Consider the following 15,000-nt stretch of genomic DNA (forward strand, 5'->3'; position numbering starts at 1 on the left):
CACACAAAAGTGACGAGACGAGTTTTTTTGTCAACGTTAAAGCGAAGTCATCTACAAATTACTAATTTAAACTGAAATATAAGATTAAATGGACTTTTCAATGTTATTTCCTATTGTGAGGTACAGTTGAAGTCTTAACAGAATAGTTTAATAATTTCTAATAACTGATTTCTATTATCTTTGCCATGATGACAGTACATAATATTTGACTAGATATTTTTCAAGATACTAGTATTCAGCTTAAAGTGACATTTAAAGGCTTAATTAAGCAAGTTAGGGTAATTAGAAATTAAAAATTAAAAAATTTTTAAACTGCTTTTATTCTAGCCTAAATAAAACAAATTAGACTTTCTCCAGAAGAAAAAATATTATAGGAAATACTGTGAAAAATTCCTCTGTTAAACATAATTTGGGAAATATTTAAATAAGAAAAAAAAAAACAATTCACAGGAGGGTGAATAATTCTGACTTCAAAAAAATGGTCTGTTTCCTATTAGGGGATCTCATTTGATTGACAGACCTTACACCCAATCAGAGAAGCGATGTCATTGAAGGGGGAGGGGAATTAAGAGTACATTTACTGCATTAATAATTTCTGCTATATTATATAAAGATAAAGGATTGATTTCATGTCACGATGACTTGAATGAGAACATATGTATATGTTTACCACATGTCCGATAGTTCCCCGAGAGCCCTTTGGTCCAGTGGTTCCGATTGGCCCAATCTTTCCCACACTTCCCGTCTCGCCCAGATGACCGATGTTACCTTTAGCACCCTGCAGGGGAACATGCAAGTGTAGCCAATATTAAAGATGATTTTAAACCAAACTAAATGATGAGGAGCTCAAATGTCTCACCTTAAGCCCTGGTTTCCCTCTCTCACCACTTTTACCAGATTTTCCTTCAGGACCCTAAAATACAGTATGCAAATTATTATTTTTTTTAAATAGCTACCACAACGCTACAATCAAATATCGGACTTAACGACTGACATAAAATGAAAAACATGAATTAAACAGGACACAGGATTATTAACAAGATTAACGAGGTTATTGTTAAGTATTTCCAGTAAAAGGCAACTTCATTAAAACCTTTAAGTGTGTGAAATTATTTGGTTTTATTGTGTTGCTATTAAGACATGTTCAGTTAAAATATCAATGTTTTTCAGCTTTCTTCCAAATATCTTTGTGTTCAACAGAAGAAAGAAACTCATGACCGTTCAGAACCACTCGAGGGAGAGTGAATAGTGAGCGAATTTTCATTTTTGGGTGAACTAAAAGCCTGTAACTGCATGTTTGAGATGTCTGAACTGAAAATAACATGCTGTAACATACCTATAAATATGTCAATGACCTTAAATCAAATTAAAAAGACTTTAAATCAATGTCTAATTTTTGTATAGATTTTTTAGCATTAAACCAGTGAAAAATGAACGTATTTCAAGTTTTGCATAAAGACTGAATGAGATCTGCAAACTGTCTGAAATTGTTCGAGTTCGAGAGTTTAGATCACTGCAGATTTGGTTCAGAGAATAAGCTTTAGTGTGTTAGCAATTATGAAAAATAAATCATGGCTTTTAATCCAAACAGCTGGGTAAGTATTAAAAACAAACAAACAAACAGGACACACTTTACAAGCACAAAAAATGTTAAATATTGAAATATTAAATTCCAGTATACAATATTAAAATACAGACCCTAAAATACAACCAAACCACAACAGACAGACATTTTCATTAACTGGATTAAAATAATAAAATTATAAAAATAAATAAATAAAATAAACAAACTAATTAAATAAACAAATAAATAAATAAAATTATAAATAAATAAATAAATAAATAAATAAAATTATAAATAAATAAATAAATAAATAAATAAATAAATAAATAAATAAATAAATAAATAAATAAATAAATAAAATCTTACTGAAGAATGTACATCTGGGAACTAACTGAAATAATTTATTTTTTTTAACTAAAATTCTAATTGATTAAAGCTAAATAAAAATGTAAAAAAAATTTACAAAAATACTAAAATATAAAGTGAATAATGGAAATATAAGGTTTAAAAATAAATATATTTAAAAAAAATCAGGAAATAATTTAATAGTATTCAACAATATCCTAAAATGCTTTTTGTGAGTTATAATATTCCATAAAACATTACTTGTATTTGTACAATTATAGCATTCGTATTTTTAATGTGTGGGTTTTTTATTGCTAAAGCAGTTTACCATCCAGAATTTTGCAAAATATGTGTTTTATTTCAAAATGTTAAACCTATATATATATATATATATATCAACTTAAGACTGACAAATCTGTTGTTTTTGGTGGGTTTGAGAGTCAAAAATCACTCTATTGTCAGCCTATTTTACTAACCCTAAACTCTACATGCAGCATGTATATTGTGTGTGTATATATAGTTGTGTTCAAAATAATAGCAGTGTGTTCAAAATCCTTCTAATAATTTTCACTGAATGATTTTTTAAATAGAACAATGCAGATGCTGCTATTTTTATGAAACTTTCTAATATTCTTCCCTTTCTGTAAAGAAATAACACATTTAAGCATTTTTTACTTCATATTTTGGTTTAGAATGGAATGTTTAGTGTTCCCAATGTATTTTGCATGCATCAAAAAAATATAATTATACGCATTTTGAGCTTTACTCATTTTTTCCAACACACTGCTATTATTTTGAACACAAATGTATAAAGCAAAATATGAATGTAATATTTAGCATCACTCACTCTGACTCCAGTAAGTCCAGGGTCGCCCGGTGGCCCGTCTTTCCCCTTAATTCCAGGGTCACCTCTGATCCCCTGCTCACCCTCTGTGCCCATGTCACCCTTTTCACCCTGTACAAAAGTCAACTCTATTAACATAGAGCTTAATGCAATACATATTGTTTAAATATAAGGATAAAAATAAGCAAATTTAAGATAATATTCTAAGATTATTATCTATTAGCTCTGTTGATTCAAGTTAGATCAATACTAAAATATAAGTTAATCAGTCATGAAACGTTTCATTAATATCCATTAACATAATGCAAACCAATGATTATTCAGCACCAGTCAATATAAGGTTGATTCAAAATTGCATCAATTATAAAACAAGCTGAAGACAATGGCATCTTCCTTTAGATCAGTTCAGTTCTGATTTATTTCTCATCTGACGGTGCTAGTCTAGTCAAAAATATAATGCAGTCTAACTGAATATTAAATATGGAAGCATATAGCACAGTTCAGTTGAAATGTAATATGCAAACCAGCAATGTATTTCTGCATTTAAATCAAACCAGCAATGTATTTCTGTACTAAACTTTGCATTCATCTGCATAAACAGACCATTGTAACATGTACAAAATCTGTGTGCAAAACAAAAATGTAATTATATAAATGCCATTTCCCACCATAGTTTCAACGTGTGAATGACATACTAATTTATTTTAAAGGGCACCTATGGTAAAAAAATCTACTTTTCAAGCTGTTTGGACAGACATATGTGCATGTATGGTGTATAGACCGTCATATTGGGGTGATATAAGCACACCCAGTGCTTTTTTTTGCAATTTAACAACATAAAAAACGGTGGACCAATTGGAGCGGTTTTCAAATCGACCGCAACTTTACGTAGGAGTGTGGTCCCCCCGCGCACCAATATTGATTGACAGGCGCGTCATCATATCCTCAGTTTGTTGATTCACTTCCGCCATTTTCAGCGTGAGTCAAAGCGATATCACTAAAGGAACACGCTAGCTCTATTTTTAGATGCAAGGCTCATTGGGCTCAACACAAGAGCAATATTCTCCACATTATCACTCTAATCAGAATTATTGGTTGTATCTTTAGGTAGGTTTGCAAACATGTGTACTTCTCATTGAGTCTACCTTATACTTCAGCCGTTTGCATTTCTCGCGATCCCATAAGCTCCCTGTGATCTTAACTAGCATGCGTTTAAGGATTCTAAACATCGGTTTCTATCAGGGTACACTCAAGTCGACGGCTGGGCGCCGCGGACCGCTGCAGAAACCTATGTTTAGAATTCAAAAATGCGTGGAGCGACGATTCGGGACACTTCATGTTTCTGCCGCGCCACAGAGAGTGTCTGGTGTGCCGTGTTGCAGCTTCGAACGGTGCATCCGGTGCCTCAGTCAAAGTTAATTCAGTGTGCGTGGTTATTAGTTTCTGTGTACAAGCTCGGCACTTGAAACTAGCACACAGTTGGCTGTAAAACTGTACAAAGACACATATGATTTTGTACTCTCTGCTTGGTCTGTGTCCGAGTCATACATGTACGACTGAATGCTGATCCTCTCCTCCTTTCAATCTGCCTGTCTGTGTTGCAAACACAGAGCGGGTCATGGCCCCGCCCCCTTGTTACGTTGGGCGGGAAGCCGAAACTAATTTACATGTGAAGCAACACACCCATAAATCAGCGAGCTGTGGACACGCCCCCAACATGACACTTTTTAACACATTATAATAAAAAAAATCTGAATTGTGTTTTAAACTGAACCTAAACTGGCACACTCAGAAGAACCATAATATTAATATTACATCTTAAAAAGAGGTAAATTATGTGCCTTTTAAGTAATACATTTTCAATTTAATTTAGCAACTTATAAAGTGTTACAATTTGTATGTAATTTGCATATTAAAGAGAACTTATTATGCAAAAATCTGTTTTATAAGGGGTTTAAACAGTTGTGTGGCAACAGTCTGTGGATATAATCAACTTCTAACAGTAAAAATATATTAATTTTATTTTTTATAATCAGACTTGATATAAACAGTCTGCAGAAACACTTTGATTGAAATTCTCCATTTGTACGTGTCATCAGTAGGGGAAAGCCCCGCCCACTAGTGACCATCTCTCCCTCATTAGAATAGGACATGGGTATTGTTCTTGAATCTGCCACTATGCTGACACACAGGCATCTGTAGCTCCGCTCTCTTTTGAAAACAGCACAATCTCATTTGAATTTAAAGTGACAGTCCCCAAAATGTCATAATTAGGACCAAAGCCTGAAAGGGGCAATTTCAAAGAGTCATAAAACATTATTTGTTCGGTTAATTTTATTGAATTGTTTATAAAACGATGACTACGCAGTATTATTTTACATTTTATTATTCAACGGTATACCTGAATACTGTTCCACTCCTCAGAAAACACAGTTTATTTAATTAGCATATTTTTCTTTATTGAATATATCTACGCTTGTAGATTGTTTATTTATTTCATGCACTCCCCTACAGAATCATCCGAATCAATCTAAAATTACAGATTCTTTACAAACATTAATTCAATTCATCTAGTAAAATTGCATTCATATTGCAATAAATATCGCAGAATAACATTTTTCCAATATCCTGCAGATGAATTTTTCTGACATGCTCCCATAAATGTTTTAAAAAACAAAATGTAAAAATAATAATAATAATTTTAAAAAAGATTTGAAAAAGTATTACCTTTGTGCCATCAGGACCAGCGGGACCAGCCTCTCCTTCTAAACCTGGTTCTCCCTGTATCAGAAAAAAATAAGATGCGTCTCAAATGAGACACAATACAATTATAACTAAACTAAACTTCCAACACTGAAAACTGGACTGAAGCAGTTTCAATTCACTAGAATTCAATTCAATTCCCCTTTATTTGTATAGCGCTTATACAATGTAGATTGTGTCAAAGCAGCTTCACATAAAAGGTCATAGTAAATAGGAACAGTGTAGTTCAGTTTGTAGTGTTTAAGTTCAGTTCAGTTTAGCTCAGTTCAGTGTGGTTTAAAATCACCACTGAGAGTCCAAACACTGAAGAGCAAATCCAACGATGCGCAGCTCTATAGATCCTGAACCATGCAAGCTAGTGGCGACAGCGGAGAGGGAAAAAAAACTTCACTAAATGGCGGAAGTGAAGAAAAAAAACCTTGAGAGAAACCAGGCTCAGTTGGGCACGACCATTTTAATTTCTCCGCTGGCCAAACGTCTTGTGCAGAGCAGCGGCAGAGACTGGAAGCTGGCCTCAGTGAAGACTCGTCTGTCTCTGGAGCATCACAGGAATCAGTCTCATGTTCTCCACTCCTCCATGACCACCACAGTAGCTGATCAGGATACGGCCTGGTCCAGGAAATGGAAACCTTGGGATCATCTCGTCGTTGGTCTTGGATCGAATCAGTGACTCTGCATAACTTCTATGTTAAGCTGCTTTGACACAATCTACATTGTAAAAGCGCTATAGAAATAAAGATGAACTGGCTTAAATTATGCACTTACACACTCAACCATGTAGTGTTTAACTTTTGTATCATCCCAAATGGAACAGTGTTTTTTTTAATTATTATTTTTTATTTTACTGTCCAGAAATTCAAACCCTTTCCAAGTCAACATTTACTAAATTAGTCAAATAAATGAACAAGCTAACAGTTAATACCACAAATACACCACAGCTATACACTAGACAAACTGTTAAAAAGCCATTCGCAGATAAATTTAACACTCACCCTTGCTCCGATAAGTCCTGCAGCCCCAGAATTCCCCGCAAGCCCGATTGACCCCTATGTAAACAATAAAAACACATAATAAAAGTCCAAACACACAGACAGCTTTATTATTTCTAACAAGTTCCTTTTAATTACACGAGTCCAGTCAGTGAAATGGCAATTATGAGCAATGGTGTGTGACTGCACATCTGTTTTAGAGAGCAATGCCAAGCTCAGGCTGACGTTATCTAACTTTAACAATACTAATATAGTCATATGGTTCCTCTTCAGACTGCATCTGGCACATATATACGCAGCAGCTCAATGGAGATCTGAGCTGCCAAACACAATCAGATTTAGCAACAGTCATTTAGAGCTGCATAATAGCACCTCTTGAAAGAAAATGATGGGAAACGGTTTAACACTAATTTCAGGCTCTTTTCATGAATAGGGCACTAAACAGGGCCAACAGCTCTTAAAATGTAGACTTTATTCAAACACAAATAGCTAGTGAGATGAGGAAATTGTTGATTAGCAATCTCCAGAAGTTAAACTGCATGTTTTACAAGCTCTTATTTGAGTTGTGTTGGACTTTTGTTAATAATCTGTTACTAAAAATAGGTCAAGTTTAAACATGGTTTATTTATTTATTTACTTCATTGCTATTATTAGATTCAAATGGTCTCATTAATAGATTTTCCTAATATGCATATTAAGGTTTGTGTAAAAAATGTGCATTAGTAAAATTTGACTGCTGGCTGAATTGAACTTGTTAAAGTAAACGTGAATATATCTATACGTTTCTCCACAGTTTTACAAAAAAAGAATGATATTGAGAATAACAAAGTCAACAGTTACCCAAACTCTTTTCTGCTGTCTTGCGCTATCCTGTTAAACTTTTGGTTAAGCAAAAAATGATTGGGACATAATAATAATTATTATTATTATGCCTATAATTAAATTGTAGTATTTTCATAGCAATATAAACGACCCCTTCAACATGTACAACAAGAAACAATAAGAAGGAGCTTTGACTGCATATACTTTGGGGTAGAATGTCTGACTGCATCAATCACATCAGTTGTCCACTTTTTTTCTTGTGCATGAATGTTAAAACGGCCCTCCTATGAGTTTTCAGTCACTGACATGGCCCACCGCAAATTTGAGTTTGAGACCTCTGCTCTAGGCACATCAGAGATTTATTTTACATCTTGTAAAAAGGGGCATAATAGGTCACCTTTAAAACTGTGGTTGGAAGTGGTAAATGTTAATAACAGAATTTAATTTTCACCAAACTTTGCACATATCTATGATGGAGAATGCTAATTTAAATACAGAAACTAGGGCAGCACAATAAATCATTTCAGCATTGATATCGCAATGTGAACATTCATAATAGTCACATAGCGAGTATACACAATGTTGAGTCTGGATTATGATTTATAATTTTGAGTTGTGTTGGATTTCTAACATTATATCTGAAATAACAAACTTCTTGAGCTGATAATAATAACCTGCGCTTGATTATTGACGTGCTTTTGAAACCCGATCCTGCCAGACACTGACAAACGTAGACATTTCCTCGAGCTAGAATGACGTCGACTGAAACTTTCTATCATACACCACGCCCACCAAAAGGGTACCCTTGTTATTAACCATTTGTTAATAATCTGTTACTAAAATTAGGGCATTTATTTATTTTCTTTATTGCATTTAAATGTATTAAACATGTTAGAAGAACAACACTTTGCCTTCTAATTAATATTAAAAATGAAATATACAGTTGAATTATTAGCCCCTTGCATATATTTTCCACACATTTCTAAACATAATAGTTTTAATAACTTATTGCTAATAACTGATTTATTTTATCTTTGTCATGATGACAGTACATAATATTTGACTAGATATTTTTCAAGATACTAGTATTCAGCTTAAAGAAACATTTAAATTCTTAACTAGATTAATTAGGCAGGTCATTGTATAATGATGGTTTGTTCTGTAGACCAATGGTCCCCAACCACCAGGCCGGGACCAGTACCGTTCTGTGGATCAATTGGTACTAGGCCACACAAGAAATCCTAAATTATTTCTGTTTTATTTATTATCTAGAGATGAAAAGGCCCAGGGAAGGACCCACGAAACAGATAGCGAATTAAAGGGGGGTTTGGGGGTATTGACCCCCCTAATTAAGGCTTGATCCCCCCCTGAACAAAGAAGATGTAAGGGGGCCCCTTTGAATCTGAGAAAAAGTTCACTCTGATCTGTGTTTTAAATAATTATGTTCATATTTAAAATAATAGATATCCATTTGACCACCCCTATAATGGTTCATTATAGTGAATGGATAATCACGTCAATCCGTGTATGCGAGAAAAAAGTCATTCAACAGTCTGAAACCGGCAGATTCAGAGCACCGACATACACCGTAAGAGTTCACAAGACTGATTTCTTCATATTGTTTCTACATATTGCCTGAAAGTAAAGTTAAATTAGATGCATAGCTTGTATAGTTTGACCTAAAGCAAACCAAAACAGCTAATCAGCTCAGAATACACTAAATAGCCAGCCTGATCTCACGAGAAAACGTAAGTATTTTATGTTTTGTCAGTTTAGTGGCTAATTCGTACGAGTCTATGTTGTACGATTTTAAAAAGGAGGCGTGGCACCTAACCCCACTCCTAAACCCAACCGTCATTGGGGGATGAGCAAATCGTACTAAATCGTACGAATTAGATCGTACTAATTCATATGAATTAGCCACTAAATCAAAAAGTTACGAATTGCCGTGAGATTGTGTTGAAATAGCCTATCACACAAAATACATAAAATTAACTAACTGAAGCATGTATTACACAAACTAACATTACCAAAAAAGTCAATGTATAATTCGCACACTGCCACAAGCCGCCAAGGAATGGATCTGCGACCCATTTGTCAACAAATCAGGTAAATTCAGCATGTCGGTGCAAGAAAAAGATCAACTGCTGTCGATCGCAAATGACTGCGACCTTAGTTCACCTGTCGAGTCGCTTCCACGTGCAAATTAGTAATTTTCATATTTGGAGCGACGCGAATCGCTCGCACCGTCCAGGCAATAATATCCAGCACAGAACACCCAATTACAAAAGTACAATTGTTTTGTAATTTTCTTCATAAATAAAACTTGTATCAGAGTTGCAGCAATGTTTTGTCAGCCTCTGAGAAAACGGTTGCTGGTCACCTAGCAATCTATATACATCCTACCCACCCCCAGGCTGCAGCAAAATTGTCAAGTGCTGACCGGTCCACGGTGATAAAAAAAAAAGGTTGGGGACCACGGCTGTAGAAAATGGGAAAAAAATTTGGCTTAAGGGGGCTACAATATTGACCTTAAAATGGTTTTAAAATGATTAAAAACTGTTTTTATTCTAGCTGAAATAAAACAAATAAGACTTTCTCTAGAAGAAAAAATATTATAGGAAATACTGTGAAAAATTCCTTTCTCTGTTAAACATCATTTGGGAAATATTATAAAAAGAGCTAATATTTTGACTTCAACTGTATATTTATTTATATTTACCCCACCTTTTCTCCAGGTTCTCCTGGAAGTCCAGAATCACCAACTTTTCCTGCAGGGCCCTGAGAGAAAGATAAATATAAATAAGTCTTTTTTTTTGTTGTCAAAACAGATGGATTAACAGAATGAAATTACTTTCATTAATCAACAGCATATTAATAGGATTAATCATGGGTAATCATTTTAATATCAGTATCAATCACAATCAAGGGAATGAAAACAGACAGAAGCATCAGGAGATTGTGGTTGTGTACATGTGGAGTCTTTTACCTTTGGTCCAGGATTTCCTTGAGGCCCGAGTGTTCCTGGAGGTCCTGAAGGTCCCTTGTCCAAAACAAATAAAATTATTTATCAGTAATACATACTAGAAAACACAGACAGACACTCATTTCAACATTGCAATCTCCCATTATCTGAAGCCAACATGTTAAACCGTGAACCAGATGTTTGTGTGTGTGTGTGTGTGTGTGTGTGTGTGTGTGTGTGTGTGTACAGTTTCCAAATCTTGGCAAACCTACTGCTAAACCTTATTTACATTTTTCAGTATATAATCACAAACACTGAACTAATTACAATTGAGAGATGAGTGCCAAAAAAAACTAAACAAATTAGGTCATGAACTTGAGTGCTTACTAGAAAATACAATTATTTATTATTAATATTCTTTATTAAGAAGCTTTTCTTAATAAAAAAGGCAGACAACAATTATTCCATCATTTAATTGATCTATATTTGAGGACTGAATGTGATAAAAATACACAGTGTTTAAACTCATCATCTTGAGTTGCTCAACACCCAGAGGATGCAAAGTAGATTTCCAGCCCTCGGTTTACACAAAAAGACAGTGGAAAAAATATGTTTCTGTGTGTTGAAGGGAAATAAAGCATCACTCACTGGCTCCCCTGCGATTCCTTTGTCTCCTGTAGCCCCGGACGGTCCTTGAATCCCCTTCAGAAACAGATCATTCGAATAAAGCATGTTGAATGAATTCAATTATTATAATAGTGACAAGGAATAAATCAATGATTAATATAATAATAAATTACTATGAAGATAAATGAGCATTTTACTACAGAGGGTCATATGCACAGAAGTGAAACGTTAATGAGACTATCCTTAATTACATAAGTTTCCTTTTACAGCATCGATAATGTTCATTCATTTTTTTTTTTCGGCTTAGTCCCTTTATTAATCTGTCGTCGCCACAGCGGAATGAACCACCAATTTATCCAGCACATGTTTTACGCAGGGGATGCCCTTCCAGCTCCAACCCATCACTAGGAAACATCCATACACACTCACTCACACACATACACTACGGTACTACAGCAATTTTAGCATACCCAATTCACCTATACCACATGTCTTTGGACTTGTGGGGGAAACCGGAGAACCCAGAGGAAACCCACACGAACAGGGGGAGAACATGCAAACCCCACATAGAAATGACAACTGACCCAGCCGAGGTTCAAACCAGCGACCTTCTTGCTGTGAGGCGAACTTGCTACCCACTGCGCCACCGCATCGATAATGTAATTGAATCAAAATATCGTCAGTTAAATAGACTTAAGCATTCGTTTAGTTGCAAAAGTGTAAAACGAGATGAAAGACGTGAGGAGCAGCAGCTGAGTGCTGAAACTCTATTGAAAATACTATGGTAAAATACATTTTCATAATTGACAGACATAGCTTGGAACAATGAAGTTTATCGCAATCAGGAAGGGAAGATCATTGAGTTTCTGCAGTTGTTATGAACCCTCTGGAATCGGCAAACGCTCTGGAATCTCAGTGAATGTTTGCTTCACAGACATGAGAATTAGATCCACATAAAGCTTGAAATCTCTTCTTTTAAATGAACTATATACACATTAAAAAAGAAGTTTCTGTTTTTTTTCATTTGTATGAAAAGATTGCTAGCAACAGTTCGTCCCGTTAAACGCACATCACATGACAGCAACTATACGAATGCCTGTGAATTTGTAAACAAAGAGTCGCTGTCATTTTGGGAGGAGATTTGTCATCAAGACCAATTTGGGAATTACTTCAGACGAGCAGCACGATCGGACGAGGCATTATTTAGAGGATGACATGTAAACATTAACAGCTATAAATTAGGTTGGTGGTCTCGCTCCCTTCGAGTGCGCATGCAAATTAGATTGGGCAACCTGAAAAAATGCTGAATTTGAGTGAACATTTAGAAACTAAACTAAAGAGATGGTCATTGTTTAATTTTATTCGTGATTGCAAATATGAAATTTAATCAGAAGCTTGGCAAATAAAATGTTTTGGAGAATATTGCCTGATATGCAGGGGCAGATTTAACCAATAAGCAAGATAAGCGGCCACTTAGGGCCCCAGGAAATCTGAGGGCCCCCAAATAAATACCTAGAACTATAAAATATACCTAAAATTATATATACAGCTGAAGTCAAAATTATTAGCCCGCCTGAATTATTAGCCCTCCTGTTTATTTTTTCTCCAATTTCTGTTTAACGGAGAGCAGATTTTTTTCAACACATTTCTAAACATAATAATCTTAATGACTCATTTCTAATAACTGATTTATTTTATCTTTGCCATGATGATAGTAAATAATATTTGACTAGATGTTTTTCAAGACACTTCTACACAGCTTAAAGTGACATTTAAAGGCTTAACTAGGTTAATTAGGTAACTAGGCAGGTTAGGGTAATTAGGCAAGTTATTGTATAATGATGGTTTGTTCTGTAGACTATCGAAAAATATATACCTTAAAGGGGCTAATAATATTGACCTTAAAATGTCTTTAAAAAATGAAAAACTGCTTTTATTCTAGCCAAAATAAAACAAATAAGACTTTCTCCAGAAGAAAAAATATTATCAGACATACTGTGAAAATTTCCTAGCTCTGTTAAACATCATTTGGGAAATATTTTAAAAAGAAAATGGCGCAGTGGGTAGCGCTTGGCTGGGTCAGATGGCATTTTAGTTCCCCCACAGTCCAAACACATGCACTATAGGTGAATTTGGTAATTAAAAAATTGTAGTGTATGTGTGTGAATGAGAGTGTATGGGTGTTTCCCAGTGATGGGTTGCAGCTGGAAGGGCATTCGCTACATAAAAGATATGCTGGATAAGTTGGTGGTGGCAACCGCTGATTAATAAAGTGGACTAAGCCGAAAAGAAAACGAATAAATGAATGAATAATTATTACATCTGCGCAAATGTGTCCCCACCCTCAATCATGGAGCAGTCCAGCAGTCAAACCAGGTAAAGATTTAATTTTAAAAATGAAGTAGTCTAATTATAATTTTCAGTTAGAAAACAAAGTATTTAAAAAGTTTTACAAGATGTTACAAGATGCTGTACATGTTATTACTTTGCATTACGATAAAATGTAGAAAGGAGATTGGTCACACTTTATTTTGATGGTCCGTTTGTTGAATTTAAGTTAAATTGCATCTACATGCCAACTAATTCTCATTAGATTGTAAGTAGACTGTTGGGTTAGGGTTAGTGTAAGTTGACATGTACTTGCAAAGTTTCTTTCAGTCAGTTAAATGTCTGTTTAGCAGCAGTATCAACAGATATTAAGCAGACTGTCTACTAATACTCAGATGGACCATCAAAATAAAGTGTTACCAGGAGATTGAGTGACATAAGAAAAAAACAAATAAAAAAAAAATGTGTTAAAAAACAAATAATAAAAAAAAAAAAAAAGAAATTTTAAATAAAAATAAATTAATTCAAAATACATTAAAGTACAAAAGGTGCATTTTTGAGGCCCTATGGCCGGAATTGCTTGGGGCCCCTAAATCACTAAATCCATCCTTGCTGATATGTTTCAAAGATGGCTGCCGAGTGAGATCCTCTTGTCGCTTTAATAAAGTGAGGTGACATAAATTGAGCTGCATTGTGTTTGTGGAATTTGATAAACTAATTGTATTGTTACATAAATACATAACATTAAGGGACAGTGTTAAACATTTGCAACAAATATCAATCATACAGTGCACAGTATAATATTTCAATAGAGGAACTAACCAGAAATCCCTTTGGCCCCACCTCCCCAGACTCGCCGATCTTCCCCTGCAGAGAGATTGGACAGACACTGTTACCATTGAAACACAATCAAAGACTGGAGTGATATGACAACAATTGCCATACAAATACAATCCAAAGCTGCACACACATGGCAATAAAAACATAATTAAAGACTAGAGAGGCAATAGCTTGGCAATAGTTAGCATTGAAGTGCAATCAATGATTTTAACTAGGTTTTTACCGCGTGTCCTGGGAAACCAATTTTTCCAGGAGGACCATCAGGACCCTGTGAGGAAATATTTGTTAAACCTAGATTCAACAGCATTTATTTCTGGTCACTTCCTCTAGAAGGCACGGGCCTTTACCTTTTTGCCTTCAGTGCCGATCTCACCAGGCACCCCATCTGGACCTCTAGGACCCTAATCCAGACACAAAAATAAATAAATAAATTGGAAAAGTCTAACCAAAATCCACAGGCTTTTTGTTTTGTCCTAAACAGAAATTTTAAAATAAATGATAATGTAAATTGAAAAATAAAAAAGAAATTTACACACACACACACACGCACACACGCACACACACACACACACACACACACACACACACACACACACACACACACACACGACCTACAGTATTGTGACATGTGACATAAAATGCAACTTGAAATGCTTCTCAAATTCTGAAATTTACACTTACCGGCCACTTTATTAGGTACACCTGTCCAACTGCTCGTTAATGCAAATTTATAATCAGACAACCACAGCAGCAACTCTAAAATCATTTAGGCATGTAGACATGGTCAAGACGATCTGCTGCAGTTCAAACCGAGCATCAGAATGAGGAAGAAAGGTGATTTAAGTGACTTTGAACGTTATGTGGGTGCAAATGCCTTGTTGATGCCAGAGGTCAGAGGAGAATGGCCAGACTG

The 15,000-nt window shown here is 34.9% G+C and overlaps 1 protein-coding gene across 1 annotated transcript in view; it reads right to left on the minus strand.

Annotated features, from left to right (window-relative positions):
- The window catches only part of col27a1a (collagen, type XXVII, alpha 1a), a 156,084-nt gene that overhangs the window by 30,572 nt on the left and 110,512 nt on the right, over positions 1 to 15,000 (minus strand). The window contains exons 29-39 of the mRNA XM_056447135.1: positions 14,435 to 14,488; positions 14,311 to 14,355; positions 14,070 to 14,114; positions 10,941 to 10,994; positions 10,317 to 10,370; positions 10,055 to 10,108; positions 6,509 to 6,562; positions 5,481 to 5,534; positions 2,757 to 2,864; positions 860 to 913; positions 671 to 778 (exon numbers count right to left, since the gene is read on the minus strand). Of these exons, the coding sequence (XP_056303110.1) occupies positions 671 to 778; positions 860 to 913; positions 2,757 to 2,864; positions 5,481 to 5,534; positions 6,509 to 6,562; positions 10,055 to 10,108; positions 10,317 to 10,370; positions 10,941 to 10,994; positions 14,070 to 14,114; positions 14,311 to 14,355; positions 14,435 to 14,488 (684 nt within the window). The remainder of the gene's footprint in view (positions 1 to 670; positions 779 to 859; positions 914 to 2,756; positions 2,865 to 5,480; positions 5,535 to 6,508; positions 6,563 to 10,054; positions 10,109 to 10,316; positions 10,371 to 10,940; positions 10,995 to 14,069; positions 14,115 to 14,310; positions 14,356 to 14,434; positions 14,489 to 15,000) is intronic.

This window comes from Danio aesculapii, chromosome 21 (assembly GCF_903798145.1).
Source record: "Danio aesculapii chromosome 21, fDanAes4.1, whole genome shotgun sequence".
Lineage (NCBI taxonomy): Eukaryota > Metazoa > Chordata > Actinopteri > Cypriniformes > Danionidae > Danio > Danio aesculapii.